Source organism: Artemia franciscana, chromosome 6, assembly GCF_032884065.1.
Source record: "Artemia franciscana chromosome 6, ASM3288406v1, whole genome shotgun sequence".
Classification (NCBI taxonomy): Eukaryota; Metazoa; Arthropoda; class Branchiopoda; order Anostraca; family Artemiidae; genus Artemia; species Artemia franciscana.
In genome coordinates this window covers 32,066,381-32,086,190 of record NC_088868.1, presented here as the reverse complement: position 1 = coordinate 32,086,190, position 19,810 = coordinate 32,066,381, and the positions used below count along the sequence as shown (strand labels likewise).

Below are 19,810 nucleotides of genomic sequence, written 5' to 3'. Positions count from 1 at the left end.
TATCCCCATTGGGTTGGAATTTATTTCCCTCCTCTTGTCCCCTTCTACAAGTTTAAAGCATTCATTCTCAATAACGTGTGGCTTTTTTGCCTTCTTCAGAATTCTGGCTTATTTCTTTTGGAACATGGCTGAGTACTGAAGATTGGCCCAATATTTATAGCTATAGATATTTATATTATAATATATATATATATATATATATATATATATATATATATATATATATATATATATATATATATATATATATATATATATATATATATATATATATAGTTATTATATTACAGATATTTATAGTTATAGATATTTACAATTTACAAATCTCGACAAAAAAACTGCTACTTCATTAATCAACCTATAAAAACGCTAAGTAGAAACAAATTGAGTCTTTTCAGAAATGGTAAATGGACGAAGCTAATAAACAGAGTGAAACAATTAAAGGGGAAATGCGCAAATTTGCTTGATCCAAGTACAAAAAGAATATCGAAGACTTGTCTACTAATAAACCAAAAAATTGGTATTCCAAGGTTAAAAAGCTGTGTGGCAAGGCTCTGGACCAGCTTAGTTTCAACCTACCTGAATCCCTTGAAGTTACTTCCTATAATCTTAACAGGTTCCTTGCTTCCATCGTCCAGAGTCTTCCGGCATTATCTTATCCATTATCAACAGATGATTTTTCACCTTTTTTCCCCCTATATCTCTCCGTCTGAGATCGAGAGAATAATTGAAAAACTAAAAAAAAACAGTGTTTGCCCTTTGGATGTCTATTTCTTCTTATTAGCGCTTTCGGTGACTTTCTTTCAAAGCCCTTGTCTGTCCTTTTCAATGAGATTACTGAGTTTGGCCAATTTCTGCAAAATAGAAAGAGGATTCCATAGCCCCTTAGAAAAGAAAGACAGAAAGCCTGGTTTTGAAGTTGTTCGTCTTACTTCTCTAAAAATCTTTTACTGACCTGAGGCAACTCGGGAACCTCAAATGCAATTTTACCTCCCATTACCTTGTTTCTCTTATTGACTCAATATTTCAAATTCTCAGAAAGTCTAATTGTGGGTTAAATTAAGTTATAAATCTCAGAAATGGGTTAGAACCCTAACCTAGCATAAATCTCAGAAATGGGCTAGAACCCTAACCTAGCATAAATCTCAGAAACGGGTAAAAACCCTAACCTTGCATAAATCTCAGAAATGGGTTAGAACCCTAACCTAGCATGTCACCATTTAACATTGCATAGAACTGACAAAACTGACTGGCAAAGCAGACTGAAGCAAAGCAGAGAAAACAGAATTTCGGACATTCACCGGTGAATGCCCGGTGGACATTCACCGATGTTGTTTTATCTGATTGGTATTCGTTCTATGAGGCCAAATTCTCTACCAGATCTACAAATTGAACACAAATATGTTGAAGAGCTTGACCAATTTTTGCATCCGTTCCTTGGCTCTAATTATACAGTTTCTGTGATGTCTGTGACTGATACCATTATACGCCTTAGCCAAAGCTGTCAGGAGGCATGGATGGAATTCAAGCTCTACATATCAAAAATGGATACCAGCCCTTTTAGAACATCTCACGTTACTACTGCAGATGATTTTTACAAAAGGTTTGGTTCCATCAAAATTCTCTATGGGAGATCTTTCTCTTATTCCAAAAAAGAGGAAAACCTCCAATACACGTACATCTTTCAGACTTATAACTATATCATCCAGTTTAAGCAAGCTCTATGAACTACTGTCCATAAAAGAGCTTGAAAAAAAAATATTGCACGCCCCCACATAAATTTGGCTTTCAATATGGCATTGGATGTGTAGACGCCCTTGCAGTTGCTGCTAATGCTCTGCTTGATACTTCTTGAGCTGCATGATGCTGCTTGATACACCTTAGCGAGTCATGATGTGCGCTACGCCTTCGACTCTCTAATCCACCACCTTATGCTTTTCAGGGCTGCTAAAAGAGGAGTAAATCCAGCTATCATGTGTTGCTAAGGGATGTATATGTAAGCTACGAGTACGACTTAAAATCCCTCTTAAGAAAGCTAAAATGGCAAGGCCAATGGATAGACTTGTACCAGTTAACAGAGGAGCCAGATATGGTGCCATTACCTTATTATCATTATCATTATTATGCCATTGTCTCAGAGAACATATCATCTCAATAGATATGTCCTCGAAGGTCATGACCAGTGTAATATGTCTTGTGTTCTCTATGGCCTCAATATCTCCTAAGTCATTTATACTTATAACATTTTTAACCTTAGCCGACTTTTAGAAAAAATTACAGAAACTTTCCAAAAACTACAACAGAATACTTAAAATTTGGTATTGAATTCAATGCTGAAAATTCCGACGTAGTGCTTTTCAACAAGAAAGGCCCATTTCCTTATAAAATTGTACTTAATAATTCGAAGATCCGCCCGTCGGATCAAATCGTTTATCTTGGCGTTTCCATTGCATATAAAATAACCTTCGTCATCTCCTAACAGAACACATCAAATGCCACATATCAGCTTCATATGCTTCCATAGTCTCTGCTAAGCTTCGTTTCAATCGCCGTTTTCTGGCAACGCTGTTGCTCTCTCCCACATCTTCTGCTTTGCACCTTTATGGATTGATTTTTACAAACGCTGATAAATTAAGAATTCACTCCACTTTCTTCCATTTCGCAAAATACCTGCTGAGATACGCAATTTGGATACGTAGTTCAAAGTTAATCATTAGTCTTCATATAGCACATCCAACTATAGTTGTTCCTGAACTTATAGAAAACAAAACCAAAAGAGTTGATTCTCTAGTCGATTCACTAGTTTCATTTTTTTTCTTTTTTTGAAGCGTAACTTCATTTTCTTTTTGAATGGAGACGGATTTTCAATAAATAACAATATATAGTCTCAACTTCATACCCTTAGCGGCTCCTGAGATATCGTAGATACGAATACTTGACAACCTGAAATGTCTTTTCATTAAGTTTAACATCCTCCTCACCACTCCCTGAAAGCCTCAACTTAGCAACCTTAGACATTACTGAGATATTCCAGAACCAACTTTTTAAAAACCCGCATGATTCTAGTGTCTTTTGATTAAGTTCAACATCCCTCTCAATATTCTAGTCATTCAATTTCTTTCGAACTTGAGCATGAAGGGCTGGGGGCTGAGGGAACATCAACCGCTCATAAATAGGAAAATTTCCGTTGGTTTAAGTTTTAATCTCATTTAAGATACAGAAAACTCAACGTTTTACTTTATTTATAGTTTATAAGCAACAGTTGGTAAAATTAACTGTTTCTGATGACGTATTTCGACCGTTTCTGATAAATAGCGATTAAAATATTTTTACTCTTCAATTCAAACAGTTTGAAACCTCACCTGAAACGTCGACTCGGCACCCTATGTACCAGCAATAGCTCTGGAGGATCCCTTCTCTGAAGAAGAAGGAAGAAACTACTACTAGCACTACTACTAAACCACCACCTAAACAGCACTAAACCACCTGAGGCCAACACAGCTACGCACGCTCCTCCTTCATCCTAATAGATTCAAAGTCTCCCTCTTTACACCCTTCCTGGAACCTCTCATTTTCTTTAAATCTTTCATTACATCCTCACACCCTAACCGAAGACGACCTGCTTTCCGTTTAGCCCTAGACAGTTGGCAAAAAAGAACAATCTTCGGCAATCTGTCATCCTTCATTCGCAGAACGTGCCCTGGTCATCTCAACCTTTCCCTCATTATAGCCCTAGAAAGCAGGATCGAGCCACACTTTTCGTACAAGCTACTGTTTTAGATACGGTCAGTCAGCCGGGTACTCAGATTAACCCATAAGCAATTTCTCTGGAAAACATCTAGCAAATCTTCGTCCGTGTTTCAGAGCGCCCATGCTTTGGTACCATATTTGACCATTGTCATCGCTGCACCTTCTGATATTTTCATCTTGGTTCGCAGAATTATCTTCCTATTTTTCAAAACTTTTTTTCAACTGTAAAAAAAAAAAAAAACACCCTGAGCCTTGGCTACTCTACTTATAACGGCTTCACTGCCCCCGTCGTCTTAACTAATTCTGTGTTATCCCATTTCCTTTCCCGTGGCCCGTAAAACAAAATCCATCAAAATGATCCATAAAAATAAACTACAAAGAAAGAAAGAAAGTCCAGAAAAAAGAAATTACTACACATGATTCCCCCTCCCCCTTTCACAGAAAACAAGAATATTGTAATGGATTAATATTAAACAATTTATAGGAACTTTTTTAAGGAGGGAGAGGGAATACGATGTTTATGTTTGTTCTGGAATTACCTACTAAAAATCAGTTTTTTACTTTCTGCAAATTTAGCTTTTTGAGCATGTTCTCTTTATTTAGCTGCTAAAATATTTTCAAAATCAAGAAATTACATAATACGGATAATAAAAAGTTGAGAACACAGTTCTGGGTTTGGTCTTTTTTGGTGGGCGTTTTCTTGCTGAAAATCCTCTTCTTAGCTAACTCCTCTACTATGGGTCGCCTACCCGTAGTACCACAATATTTGTAAGCATTAATATATAATAAGTCGGAGGTAATAGGATGGAGACTGTCTGTACAGGATCTCGACTCTTGGTGATAGAAAAGCATCACCACGTGCTGAAAACCATGTTGTGACCAAGATGGGCCCAGGATTGCACAAAGCCTATATTCAACTGGAGGTCCCAGGGACTTCTTGCTGTCTGGTTCTAAGCTGGCTTAAGGGCTTTGGTGTAGACTTGGAAAGATGTGTTGGTCCCCATCCTGCACTGGTACCCAGGACAATTTCTGTCCCTGAGGCCAAAATGATTTCAATTATTTAAAGAATTTGAAAATCGGAACTTGAAATGTTACAACATTAAAAAATAAATATCATATCGATATTTTGACTGACGAATTCTGACGATTTGAACTGGACTTATTACAAGTTTTAGATACCCATATCTCAGGGGTAGGTCGGATCAAATTTGGTGTAGGAAAAGAAAACAGCAATGGCTACAGACTGTTGCAATTTTGTAGGTATAACAATCTAGTTATCTAGTTATAACCAATAAGGTGTTTGGTCATATAATGGCCCATAAGTAAACATCGTGTTCACGTGATGGTAAGACAGCAAAACCTTCACGCTTTACTAAAAAACAAACAAAACAACAACAACAACAACAAACAAATGACCGTGGATTGTCAGTTTAATTGACATACACTGACATTTGTTCCTTGAGGTTTTAATAATTTTCTATTTATGAAAGTAAGAAAGGTGAAAACATTTCAAACGTATTTTGTTTTCAGTAAAGCGGAAATTGTGTTCTGATCTTGAGAAGACATGGGGTTATCAGCCCTACTCATGTTAATTTTTGCTTATTTTGAGCTTGACTCAGTTATTTATTGTAATTTTAAGCTATTTATTAATCTGTACTCATTCTTGACTTAATGCAGCTCTTTCCTTTTCTTTGAAAAACTTGTCTTGTGGAAAAGTTTTTAAAATTAATTTCTGTTCGTTTTTTATTGAAATAGTTCTTTTCATGGGAAAAACAATTGTATATCTTTTCAGTTAATTTTTTTTAAATAATAGTATGGGTTGCTATTTGTATAATGGAAAAACTTTTTCAACAATTTTTAACCTGACACAGTATTATTTATAATTTAATTTTATAGCTTCTGAAGTTGACCTAAAAAATAAACTTAATATCATTCCCAAAAGATTCTATCTAAGCTCTTTAACAACCTGGATACCATTAAACTCTTTTCATTTATTTAAATTGTCAGAGCAGAAGTAGTAATTATAGTATCCTTAAAAGTTTCAACTTCATACCCCTAGTCGTTCTCGATATATTGCTGAGGTGTCTTATTGGCAACACACAATGCCTTCTGATTGATTTTAAAGCAGCATTTAGTTTTAAACCATAATGGTCCAATTGCATAATTGTGCGGGTTTGACATGCCTAATATTCCTAAAAACATAGGTGCTAGACCGTTCTACTCTGCTGAACAAAAAGGCTGTCTCAAAAATTTGACTGGATGCGTTTGGAAAATAATTGGCTTGAGAAAAGGACTGCTTGCCCTTCAATATCTTGTTACTCTCGAAAAGGGTACTAGACACTTGCGCTGTAATTGGAGCGCAATAGGAAGGACTTCTCCCTTCATATATCTAGTAAAAACATTTTAAGCAAGTAAAAATAAAGTGAAAACACTTTGTTTTCAACAAAGTGCAAATTATCAACTGGTCTTGAGAAGGTATGGGGGTTGTCAAAGACATAATTTCAGAACTTTCAACTACGCTGAACAAATTGGCTATCTAAAAATTTTGATTAGATTTGTTTTGGGAATGGATGGGCGTCAGAGGAGGCTTTTTGCCTTCTAATATCTTTTGACTAATAAAAGGGGCAGTAGTCCTTTCAATTTCCAATCGAATGACTCTTTTCTGAAGTTTCTACGACAACAAATAGCCACCTAAAAATTTCTATCGGATGTATTTCAGGAAAATATGAGTTGTGTGGGGGGGGGGTATCAACCTTCTGATCACTCTGAATCCTACAAAGGACACTAAAACTTCTAGTTCTAGATTGCCAATCCAATGAGCCCCTTCCTAAGTTTGTCCGATCACCCTTTCTATATATAACTTATATGCCCCAGGGCATAGCTTAAAACCCTTTTCCTGAGGGCTGTGTGCGTGTGAGGGGGGAGGGGTTGTCATCCTCAAAGACATAATTTCCAGACCTTTCACTGACATTGAACAAAAAAATAACTATCTCGAAATTTTTATTAGATGTGTTTGGAGAAATGGTTGGATGTGAGAGGGGGGTTAGTTGCCCACCAATTACTTTTGACTATTAAAAAGGGCACTGACTCTTTCCGCTCAATCCGAATTTAAAAAATGGCACAAGAACTTCTGAATACCAATTCAACGACCCCCCTCCAAAATTTGAACGATTACCCTTTCTATATATACCTCATATGCCCCCAGGCCATAACTTACAACCCTTGCCCTGAGATCTGTGGGCGGGAGGGGGGTTTTCACCCTAAAATATATAATTTCCAGACCTTTCAACTACGCTGAACAAAATGACTATCTCAAAATTTTGATTGGATGTGTTCGGGTAAATAGTAGGCGTGGGAGGGGGGTTAGCTACCCTCCAATCCCTTTCGACTATTAAAAAGAGCACTAGCCCTTTCAATTTCCAATTGAATAAGCTTTCTTCGAATTTTCTACGACAACAAATGGCAATCACAAGATCTATCAATTGCATTTCGGGAACATACGAGGTGTATGGGGGGCGGGGTATCCACCATTTGATCATCCTAAATCTTAAAAAGAGCACTAGAACATTTGATTTCTAATCAAATGAGCCAATTCCAGAGTGCTTACGATCACCCTTTCTATATATATACCTTATATGCCCTCAGAGCATAAATTACAAACCTTGTCCTGAAGGCTGGGGGGGGGGTCTTCATTCTCAAAGACATAGTTTCCTAACCATTTAACTACATTCAACAAAATGACCATCTCATATTTTGATTGGATGTTTTTTTGGAAATGGTGGGCGTGAGAGGGGGGGTTAGTTGCCCTCCAAACTCTTTTGACGATTAAAAATAGCACTAGCTCTTTTCAGCTCTTTTCGAAGTTTCTAAGACATTAAAAGGCCATCTAAAAATTTCTATCAAACGTATATATGGAAAACACGAGGTGCGTGTGGGGGGGGGGTACACCTTCCGATCACTCTGAATCTCAAAAAGGGCACTACAACTTCTGATTAACAATCGAATCAGCCCCCTCCAAAATTTATACTATCATCCTCTCAATATTTACTTTTTATTACTTAATATAACTTACAACCCTTGCCCTGAGGGCTCTGGGGGGGGGTGTCATCCTCAAAAACATATTTTCTAGACCTTTCAATTACGCTGAGTAAAAGGCCTATTTTGATAATCAAATTTTTATTGGGCGTGTGTGGAAAAATTGTGGTCGCGGGAGGGGGGTCAGTTGCCCACCAAATATTTTTGATTATTAAAAAGGGCACTAGCCCTTTCAGCTCCCAATCGAATTAGCTCTTTTTGAAGTTTCTAAGACAACAAATATCCATCTCAAAATTTCTATCGGATGCATTTCAGGAAAATACGATGTCTGGGGTGGGGGGAGTTGTATCCACCCTCCGATCACTCTGAATCTTAAAGAGGGCACTAGAACTTTTGATTACCAATCTAATGAGCCACCTTCGAAGTTTATACGATTACCCTTTCTATATAAACCTCAAATGCCCCAGGGCACAGCTTATAAGCCTTGTCATGAGGACTGTGGGGGGGGGTGTCAATGCGAGCAAAATGAATGAACTTTTAAAGGTTTTACGAGTTCAGGGTGCTAGAATAGGTTTGAAAATAATTGTTAAGAAGACTAAGTCACTAAGGCTAGGAATAAGTGAAGATGAAAAGGTAACGGTGGGCAATAAAATGGTTGATCAGGTAGGCAGCTTCACTTACATTGGTAGTAGTATTAGTAAAGACAGTAAGAGCAGTGAAGATTTAAAAAACAGAATAGCCAAGGCTCAGGGTGTTTTTTCACAGATGAAAAAAGTTTGGAAGAATTGGGAAAATAGTGTATAAACCAAGATTAGAATATTAGAAGCTACAGTGATGACAGTCGTCAAGCATGGCTCTGAAGCATGGCAACCCAAAAAGCAGATGAAGATTTGCTAGATATTTTTCCAGAGAAATTGCCTACGGATTGTTCTGGGTACGCGGCTGGCTGACCGTATTTCAATCAGTGGTCTGTGTGAAAAGTATGGTTCAATCCAGCTTCCTAAGGCTATAATGAGAGAAAGGTTGAGATGGTTAGGGCAAGTTATGCGTATGAAGGATGATAGATTGCCAAAGATTGTCCTTTTCGGCGAACCGTCAAGAAGTAAACAGAAAAGAGGTCGTCCGTGTTCGGGGTAGGAAGATGTTATAAAGAAAGATTGAAAGAAATGGGAACTTCCTGGCAGTGTGTAAAGAGGGAGGTTTTGAACAGATTGGGATGGAGGAGGAGTGTGCGTAGCTGTGTTGGCCTCAGGCTGCTTGGTGCTGTGGTAGATGTTAGTAGTAATAGTAGTAGGGAAAATATTATCAATCTTTGGCCAAACCTACAGGCATAATTTTTTCGTGGGGGTAGCTATCCATGCTATTAATTTCAAATTGAATTACCCACAAAAAACCTTGTTTCTTCTGCAAATATATATTTCTAATGTGGTTCCTTTCTTCAATGTCGTCAAATTATCATGCAGAGGGGGGGGGGAGAAGTAACAAAACCCTTACAAACCACATCAGAAATTTGTTTATATGCATTTTTGCTTATTTTTTTTTACAAGTCGGAAACCATTTCGTGGGGAGCGTTCAAACCAGCTAACCCCCACCCTGGATAAAACCTTGAGCAGGAGAGTTAAAAAAGTGACATTAAACAAATGTAAGGGTAATCCTAAAAATGATAAATAAAAAGAAAAAAGAAAGAAAACACACATTTGATTCCACCAAACAAGGATTAGTGGAATTCCCGTTCAATTTTGGTACCAACACCTGTACTTAAACCGTACTTCGAAGTCTCGATAAGACATCCTGTCAGAAAAAAGAAACTATCCAAGAAAATAAAGCTCTTGTTGGATAATGCTTCGAATAACATACACCTAAATTAAATGGAATAGAACAATAGAACCAAGTTAGTATGCGGCTAAGCGCAGTAGTACAACTGACCAAATGAATACTAATAATAAGTTTTCAGGCCAATAGCACATATTACCCCACCTATGAATGAATGTGTTTTATTGCCCTCTTTCAAGATACAAAATCCCATGTGGAGTAATAAAAAGAAAGAAAAAATACAAGAAAAACAGTATAGAGTAAAGAAAAATAACACTAATAAAGAAAAATATCAGAGAGCGTTCCATTAATCCAACAATGCTGAAACTTCAAAATCCCTTTCTGTATGGCCAGAAACAGATCAGGAATACAGTACTTATCATAGAAATACTTTTCCAAGGGGATAAAACATAGCAGAAACTTTAAGAAACAAGACCAGAGTGACCATTTATTTTTACCTGATAGCAGAGACCAAAAAAGAGAAAGAGCAAGAACATGAGGCATAACAAGGAAAGAACACAATGCCGTGCTAATACAACGATTACAAGGAATCTTCGGAAATAAAAGCCCATAAAGAGATTCCCAATAGATAAGTAAAATATACTTACGCTTTCCTACTATGTCTTTTCTTTGGGCTGTCTGCTCCTCCTTCAGGAGATGTACCTTCGCATATTAAGCTATCACCCACATCTCCTTCTTCAAGAAGAACACGAAGATAGTAGTCCCCTATCTTAACTTCGTCAGATAAAGAGGGGTAAGATACCTCAAATTCTTGATAGTTCCAAGATACGTTGATATGACTATGATTATCTACATCTCTGTTAAGGATTCCCATGTTTCTATCTTGATCAAATGCTCTTAGTTCGTTTTCTAGGGATTCGCGAAGCTCTTCCCGGGTCTGAAATGTAGTTTGATGTTAGAAGCAGCAATATTCAGGGAGGAGGCGAGGGCAAGATGGTCCTTAATTTTGCCCTATATGCACAGATATGGTTGACAGTGTAAGTAATAAGATGTGTGGAAGAATTGATTGAGTTGAAAAAGTAAGAGTGTAAAGAGTGCATGCTTAGTGAAAGATGACTGGTGATTATTGTGAGGGATGAGAGTTCTGTAAGTGCTGAAATGTTAAGACAGTTTCTCTGTCTAGCAATTAAGCATGGAATTATAATTTTTGTAATTTTTATTATTTTTTTTCACAATAACAAAAAGTTTGGAAGAATATGAAGATAAGTCTGCAAAAAAAGATTAGAATATTAGATGCTACAGTGATGACAGTGGTCAAATATAGCTCTGAAGCATGGGCGCTCCGACAAGCAGAAGAAGATTTTTTAGATGTTTTCCAGAGATATTGCCTACTGATAATTTTGGTTACCGAACCGAATAGCCTTATCTCAAACTGTAAGCTGAACAAAAAATATGGGTCGATCCCACTTTTTAGGGCTATAACGAGAGAAAGGATGAGATGGCTAGAGCACGTTCTGCAGATGAAGGATAACATATTGCCAAAGATTGGCCTTATCAGCCTACTTTCTAGAGCCAAAAAAAGCAGGTCGTTCCTTAATGGGGTAAAAGATGTCGTAAGGTATAAAAGGGAGGGTTAGAAAATATTAGGATGAAGAAGGAGCGTTCGTAGCTGTGTTTACCCCAGGCGGCTTGGTGGTGCAATGAGTTGTTAGTAGTAGTAGCATACTCTTAGGACGAAACTCTCAAAATTTCATAATAACAGATATACTTGTCTGTAAGTACTTATATACAAGAGATTGTTTAAGTGGGAGAGCAGTTTTTTTTCAGTTTTATTTTTTGAAACAACAAAATTGAAAATTAGACAAAAAACATAGTGAACTATTTAAAAACTATAGACATTATGAAATTTAAGGGCCAATCCTTGGGCCAAATTTAAGGGCCATCCCTTGTGTGAGTACCAGTTGACAAACATTGTGCAGTATTATTGAAGAAGTTTGAGCAATAGATAAGAGGGAAATTTTGGCACAATAGCATGGATTTTTCCACGCTAGCTTACTGTAATTAGGATAGATTAGTTTGAAATAAGCTAAATTTTCATTTAAAATTTATAAAATTTAGCTTATAAATATTGCTAAATATTTGTAAGCTTTCCAAAAACCATTTGCTAAACTATTCTCAAAGAGAGAATCAGTATGGTCCTGTTCCTCCTGATACACAATGCAAAATTAGTCTTTTCTTTGAGACCAGCTTAGCCAGTGGTCTTTAGCTATTATCCCGGAGGTGCGATGAGTGTTGGGTCCGAGATTTGGGCATGGCGAAGACTAAATTTTTTTCTGTGTTCCCCTTGTGTGAGTACCAGTTGACAAACATTGTGCAGTATTATTCAAGAAGTTTGAGCAATAGATAAGAGGGAAATTTTGGCACAGTAGCATGGATTTTTCCACGCTAGCTTACTGTAATTAGGAGAGATTAGTTTGAAATAAGCAAAATTTTCATTTACTAGAATCCGGATCTCAATTAGACGTCTAAGCTTATCTTGATCCAACCCGAAATTTTATGAAACTATAACACTTTTTAACCCATGTTTTATTGATTATGGGCATTTTTGTTTTCTTTTAAATTCGTTGGCGAATAAAATAATTTCCAAAAACCATTTGCTAAACTGTTCTCAAAGAGAGAATCAGTATGGTCCTGTTCCTCCTGATACACAATGCAAAATTAGTCTTTTCTTTGAGACCAGCTTAGCCAGTGGTCTTTAGCTATTATCCCGGAGGTGCGATGAGTGTTGGGTCCGAGATTTGGGCATGGCGAAGACTAAATTTTTTTCTGTGTTTGGGCTACATACCTTAAATAATTTATGTACGAATCTGGATTTAAGTGGGGAAGCAGGAACACTCATGTATATATATATATATATATATATATATATATATATATATATATATATATATATATATATATATATATATATATATATATATATATATATATATATATATATATATATATATATATATATATATATATATATATATATATATATATATATATATATATATATATATATATATATATATATATATATATATATATATATATATATATATATATATATATATATATATATATATATATATATATATATATATTATTGGAAATTTGATGATATTCGTATAAAATTTTAACGTGTCGAATTTAAAATTCATCCGGCAAATTTCACCTAACAAGTAAAAGAAGAAGATGAAGTTTACATTATGATAAGAAAATTTATTGGTAGAATTTAAAAATACCTTATTTAAAAATGTACACTGCGATCCTTATAATTTATAATCTAAGAGCTTTGGAAAGGTAATAACCTCTTTTTAAACCATTTTTGCAAAAATGTTACAACCTCTTGTGCTGATTTTGGCAATCGCCATATCCAGGTTTTTTGTTCGGGTGCGGGAGACAAAAGAAAACTTGAAAAACCACATCAAAAATTTGTTTGCATGCATTTTTGTTCCGTTTTACGAGTCGGACAAACATTTCAGGGGGAGGGGTTCAAATTCTCTAACGCTCCCCCTGGATACGGCTTCCCTCACAAGGCTCTAAAGCAATAGTTTCCAGCCAGTTTTAAGCCACGGTCCTCCTGGGCATTCCTAGAATCAGATACTCCCCTCGATGTTTAAATTTTGTTTTTCAAAATTTTACATATGTATAGAAGCTTAAAAGGTATCTTTTTGAAAACTTAACTTAGTATTTTTTTTTTTTTTTTGTATCGTCCTATGGGCAAATTTTATATTAAAGACATATATTGTCTGAATACAACTCAGCACAAAATCATTTATCTTTTAAAGATTCATTTATCTTTGACCCAAGTTAGGGAAAGGTTACAAAAAATATAGCTAAATTAAATATATCTAATACCACAACATATCCACAAAAAAAAACTAGATCCAGAACAGGCCCTAGAAATATAATGTAGCATTGACAATATGTAGATGCAACTATTCTCTTGTTTTTACCTGTTAGAGGAACCTGCAGAAATATTCTACCAAGAGACCTGGCTTAGCTCCCAGAGGCTCGTTTGTAGCTAATACAAGGCGAGTAAAGGCCGAAAGTCCATATGATTTTGAAACTGTCAGGCTAATTAGAAAGTTCAACTGAACGCTGTACCCTAAGGTCTACTTTTTATTTAGTAATTTTAGGTCCTTTTTATTTAGATTTTTATTCCAAAACTATATAAATCTGGTGGGTAAATCATTGTTCGTTTGTTTAAAGAAAGCCCAGATTAAGTTTTGGTCTTTTTGGGCAGTTCGAGGCACCCTTCGGGCAGATAATAATATTTTTTTTTTTTAAGAATAATAGCCCTGTAGTGTTTAGGTTTTATTCCTAACTTTGGGATACTGTTGACTAAAACAAGATGTAGCCAAGTAGGAGGAGCAGCAATTACCAAAAATGTAGGAAGGGGGGGGGGATACTTTAAAAATGTGTAATAATTATACCAAAAGTAGTTTCTTAAAGTGTAGTGTTGGGGCAATTTTTCTATTTTTCTGATGAAAACACGAAAAGGGGGTATTTTCAAACCTAGAGAAGCAAAAGAATTTAGAGGAGAAGAGAAAATTGTTCAGTCTTAGACTAAGTAAAAATGACGCATTTCTATAGGGGTACTCTGAAACCCAGGTTTTTGCAAATAGGGAAAGAAGGTACAAAAGAATAGGGATACCTCATTTAGGTAGACTGCTACAGTTTTGTATGTAAAATAATTTAAATATTACCAAACGGTATTTGATCATCAAACTGCCCATAAATGTACAAAAGTACATTGAACGTACATAGATATACATTCAAGTTCAGAAAGAAGGGCTGTATTATATACTGTTGTATGTATAATATACGGCTGTATGAACAAAAAAGGGTTGTATAGATAATATACGGTTGTATATACCATGTAGGTAAAAAGGTAAAAAGTAAAGGATACGGCATTATACTTTACAGTCCCTACCGGCGGTGCTGATCTCTTGGCCCTTCAGCCAGGAAGTGCAATGGGGGATTGGGGGCCAGCCATCCTGTGCTTTCGCACACCCTTCCTGTTTACCTTCCCCAGATTTCTCCAGGTACCCATTTAAAACTGGGTCGACTTTGGCTAAGCTTACAGAGTCACGCCAATTACCCCCGTCCCAAACTGAAGAATCGGGTACACTGGGATTCGAACCCGCGTCCTTTCAGACAATGGATCCCGAATCCAGCGCACCAATCCACTCGGCCAGGTGCCAGGTACCATGTAGGGCTGTATTATATATTATATATCTACAAAATTTGCTCAAAGAAGCTGACTCTTAACCCTTCCTTGTATTTATAGATCTCTGAAAAGCCAGGACTCTACTGAAAACACAAAACAATATGTAGTTTTTGTACAGCAGAGAGGTACAGCATTTTCGGATATGTTCTACAGTAGCAAAATGAAGCATTCAAAGATGCCCTAAAATGATTTGAATTTACTTATTTTGGCTTGAATCGTATATTATTGTTTTATAGACACATCTGAGGTGAAGGTGTCCAGGTAGTGTTAGAACAATAGATTATCTAGTCCAAAAATCAAGATTAGACCGTTGGAAGCTACAGTGAAGGCAGTGGTCAAGTATGGTCCAGAAGCATGAGCAGACTTCGAAAAACGGAGGAAGATTTGCTAGATGTTTTCCAGAGAAATTAACTACAGATTGTTTTGGGTACCCAACTGACTGACCGTGTCTCAAACAGTAGGCTATACGAAAAATGTGGCTCAATCCCGCCTTCTGCGGCTATAACGAGAGAAAGGATGAGATGGCTATAACAGGCTCTGCGGACGAATATGACACTGCCAAAAATCGTCCTTGCCTAGCAGCCATTTAGACTCTAGATGGTTGCTACACTCTACATCCTAAAGTCATACAAAAAGCAGGTCGTTCCCAAACAAGGCAGGAGGAGGTGACACAAAAAAAAGGAAAATTAGAACTTCTTGAGAGACCGTAAAGAGGGTGGCTTTGAATAAACTGTGACGGAGGAGGAACTTGCATAGCTGTGCTGGCCTCAGGCACCTTGATGTTACAGTAGTACATGTAAAAACAACCGAATTTCTCGAATTTATATTATAGTTTCTTATTTCTTGATTTTAAAAAATACTATATATATATATATATATATATATATATATATATATATATATATATATATATATATATATATATATATATATATATATATATATATATATATATATATATATATATATATATATATATATATATATATATATATATATATATATATATATATATATATATATATATATACAACTCGTCAATAAAATAAAAGTCAGATAATGTAGTTGTGCATCTTAAAGCAGAAACACATCAAAGTTTTAGCCATTATTTATTTGACAGTCGTTTGAGTGAGTTGATGTTAGTCTTTGTGTGAAAATGGAAAAAATCGTATATCGAGCTGTCATAAAACATTTGTTTTTAAAAGGAAAAAAGCCTACGCAAATCAAAGATTAGTTAGACTCTGTGGACGGGGACTCTTCACCCGTTAAAATTTTGGGAAAATGAATTCAAACGTGGCCGTAAGAGCTTGGGAGATGATGAACGTTCGGGACGTCGAACAACTGAAAAATAATGACGAAAACGTCGCTAATTTTCACCAAATGGTATTAAACGACCACCGAATTAAAGTAACAGAGATATCAGAGGCATTAAAAATGTCCAAAGTACGTGTTTGTCACATATTTAATCAAGCACGTTGGGTGCCGCGTTTTCGAACATTAGACCAAAAACGTGTTCGTATGAACATTTGCAATGCTCCGTTGTCTGCATCTGCATTTGCAATGCAGTCTAAAAATCTGAGTTTTGGCACCGATTAATTACTGCAGATGAAACTTGGATACAACATTATACACCTGAAACAAAAATACAGTCAAAACAGGTTCCGCAAAGGCGGAACCGACTCCAAAAAAGTAAAATCTGTTTGTTTTTTTTCGGCTGGGAAAGTAATGGCAATTGTTTTTTGGGATAGTCATGATGTTATCCTGATCAATTTTTTTCAAAAAGGGAAAACCATTACAGGTGGGTACTACGCATCTTTACTTGACAAGCTGAAGGCAGAAATTGCGGATAAATGGCCACATTTGCAGAAAAATAAAATCCTGTTTCACCAAGACAACACCCCGTCTTACACCTCAACAGTTGCCATGGCGAATATCCATGAATTACGGTTTGTACTGCTTGACCATCCACCTTATTCAACAGATCTACCCCCAAGTGACTTCTTTCTGGTCCCTTGACTAAAAAATGCGCTCGGAGGACATTACTCAATAGATCTAACTGTTTATAAAAGCTTTCATCAAAATCACTTACCCCGGCTCTTCTAGCAAAAATATTACTTTTTATCTTTAGGGCTATGAGATAAGTCCTTTATCACGCATATTCGTATAGGTGAGGAGGTAGAGGGCAAATTTTCCAAAACGACAAAAAAAAACAGAAATAGCTAATAAAAACAGTCACACAAAAAAGGATTTCACAATTTCTAAGGCTATAATGAAAGTAAGGTTAAGATGGCTAGGCCACGTTTTACAGATGAAGTATGGTGGATTTCCTAAAAATTTTTGGCTTTCTATCCTGGGTTAAGCCAAAAGCAGACCGTTCCCAAAAGGGTTGGGAGAAGTTACAAGAAAGAATAAAAAAATTGGAACTTGGAAGAGAGTAAATAATCAAAGTTTGAACAGACCGGAAAGGAGGATTGTGCGCAGCTGTGTTGTGCTGTACGTAAAAAACTCTAAATTTTAATCTCTTACCATTAACGAGAAACTGACCCAAAACCAGAGGCAGATCTAGAGCAAAATCTTGAAGGGGGGGGGGGCAATGCGATAAGAGCACTAATAATTGAAAAAAAATTGACAGGTATATTTAAAAAACGAGTGAAAAAAACAAGGGTTAAGGGCGCCAGAAAAAACCATGGGGAGAGTTATCCCCCGGCCCCCCTTCCTGAATCCGCCAAGACCAAAAACTTTCAAGAAAATAAGGAGCATACCAACACAATGATGAAAGTGAAAAAACTGAGAAACCTTATTATTCCACAAGAGATTGGACTTTTTATGATCTTTTGAAAATTGGTAATAAAACATGTGCCAATTCTCCTCTGTTTTTAGGCGTTCTCTTCTTTTTCGAAGAATGACAGGCCTTTCCTTGATTTTTGTCTCCCTTTTCTCCATGCCCATTCGCTCTCGCCAGTGCTGAATGGCGAATTCAACGGCCATCTGTAAAAAAAAAAAAAAAAATAAGATATCAAAGCCCCTACCCACATAGAGCGTTTCAACCTGACAGGAGTTGCTTACTCGACCCATCCCAACTTCCCCTGATGCAATATAAACAATAGCAAATATTTATTCCAAGAATGATACCAGTTTTTTGGCTGTATAAAATCTAGTTACACGATTAGTAACTGTAGCTCTACCCTCAAAAAAGAAAAGCTAAAAAAACTTTTACAAAAATAATGTAGTTCGCCAAGCATTTCAACTATTCATTTTACTTACATCCTAATTTTCAGATAAGCAATTTTTTTAAGAACAGTCAGATACTAGGTTTAAATATTTCAGGAGCTTTCGGTTGAATCATCAACAGAGGTGTTGGGGCTTTGTGTAATAACAATAATTATAATAAAAACATATGTTAATTTATTTCTTTGCCATCGATTAAAAACTATCAAACCCTAAAAACATTTAAGATGTAATGTCACAAGAAGATTTTTTTCTTCATAAAAAAAAGACACATTCCTTAAAGAAGTGGTAAAATAAATTATTTCTTCTTAAAACATTTTTTTTTTTTCATTACGTAATTATGTAAGCTATGTATGTATTACTTTGCAACAAAACGTACTGTGAGCTCATTACGCATTACTTTGCAACAAAAAAGTAAAGGCTAACCCAGTCAATGTTTCTACTTATAAAATTATGGCATCTATGAACTAAGGCTTCATTTTGACTCGGAAAATGACATTTTTAGTTAATTATTTAAATAAATTTTAATTACTAAATACATTTAATACGACAATAACACGTGAATTATTAAATGTATTAAATACAATTATTAAAACAATATTTGTTAATTATTCACTTCCAATGTGTTTGATAATAAGGACAATCCAATTCTATTTAAATCATCGAAGGATTATCTCAAAGGACTTTACTAACAATTGCAAAAATACATCATTACGTTGCGTTATTATTCATATCTTTGTCTAGCCATTGGGATTATGACAGATTTCCATACCCTAAAATATACAGTAGGCAAGCAAAAGTCAGGCCCATTTGCGCAACTGTGCAGTCCCTCGCACATGAAGATAAGCATGCTTTACGATTCTTCCTTGCAAGTAACTCTCGAAGTTGAGAAAAATCCCCAAGCAATGAAACTTTGAAACCTGTTAGGACCTGGTCTATCAGGGCCAATGGTCTTAATTTTTTTACTAACGTATCCTTGTCTTTACATACGTGTCCATAAAATTGTAAATGGATTCAGGGAATTAGTTCAGAAGGTAAGTAAGACACAGAAGCGGCAAACAGCTCTGAAAATCAATCCACTCTGTTCTGTTTGCCGTAAACTACTTGCCCCATATGTTAATATCCAGGATAATATATGATTAATAATAGATATTGGTGACAGGGTCGCTTTCAAAACCAGGTTTTTTGGCTTTGAAAGTTTTTAATTCAGACAATTTTGATTTTTAGCTGTAGTTGGATGCCCCGCTTTGTCCGGTTTTTAGGGATTTTAAAATTTTTGATTTTATTCGTGTTTTTTTTCTGTTTTGCTTTCCATCTTGTTTGGTTTTTTTATTCAGTTTGTTTCGTTCACATTTTCATTCAGAAAATCTGAACGTATTTCCTTAAAACATTCTCTTATAGCGCTGAAGAAAGGACGAAGAATCCTCCCAAAATATTTGTTTTGCTTTATTCAGTATTTTCGTTTAGAGAATCCGATGCACTAACTTTATCAGCAATGACCGCCTGCGAGGTATGACTTCCAATCCGCTCTTTTCATAACAGGGTGACCAGCAGACACTACGCTGGTTCGGATATCTTCTGCGACATCCTTCCAACACTCCGGCACAAATTCTTTATGACTTCAAATCAATCAGTAGCGACTGGAAACGTCCAGGAGGATGGACCAAGTTACGGGGGAACGACAGTCTCCGGAAATTTCTGAACCAAACTGGAATTTTGCTGTCAGATGCAGGTGCTTTTGCT

At 36.0% G+C, this 19,810-nt stretch overlaps 1 protein-coding gene across 1 annotated transcript in view; it reads right to left on the bottom strand.

Annotated features, from left to right (window-relative positions):
- Positions 1-19,810, bottom strand: part of LOC136028322 (dnaJ homolog subfamily C member 13-like) — a 227,470-nt gene that overhangs the window by 125,343 nt on the left and 82,317 nt on the right. Inside the window, exons 13-14 of the mRNA XM_065706093.1 lie at positions 17,636-17,827; positions 10,206-10,495 (exon numbers count right to left, since the gene is read on the bottom strand). Of these exons, the coding sequence (XP_065562165.1) occupies positions 10,206-10,495; positions 17,636-17,827 (482 nt within the window). The remainder of the gene's footprint in view (positions 1-10,205; positions 10,496-17,635; positions 17,828-19,810) is intronic.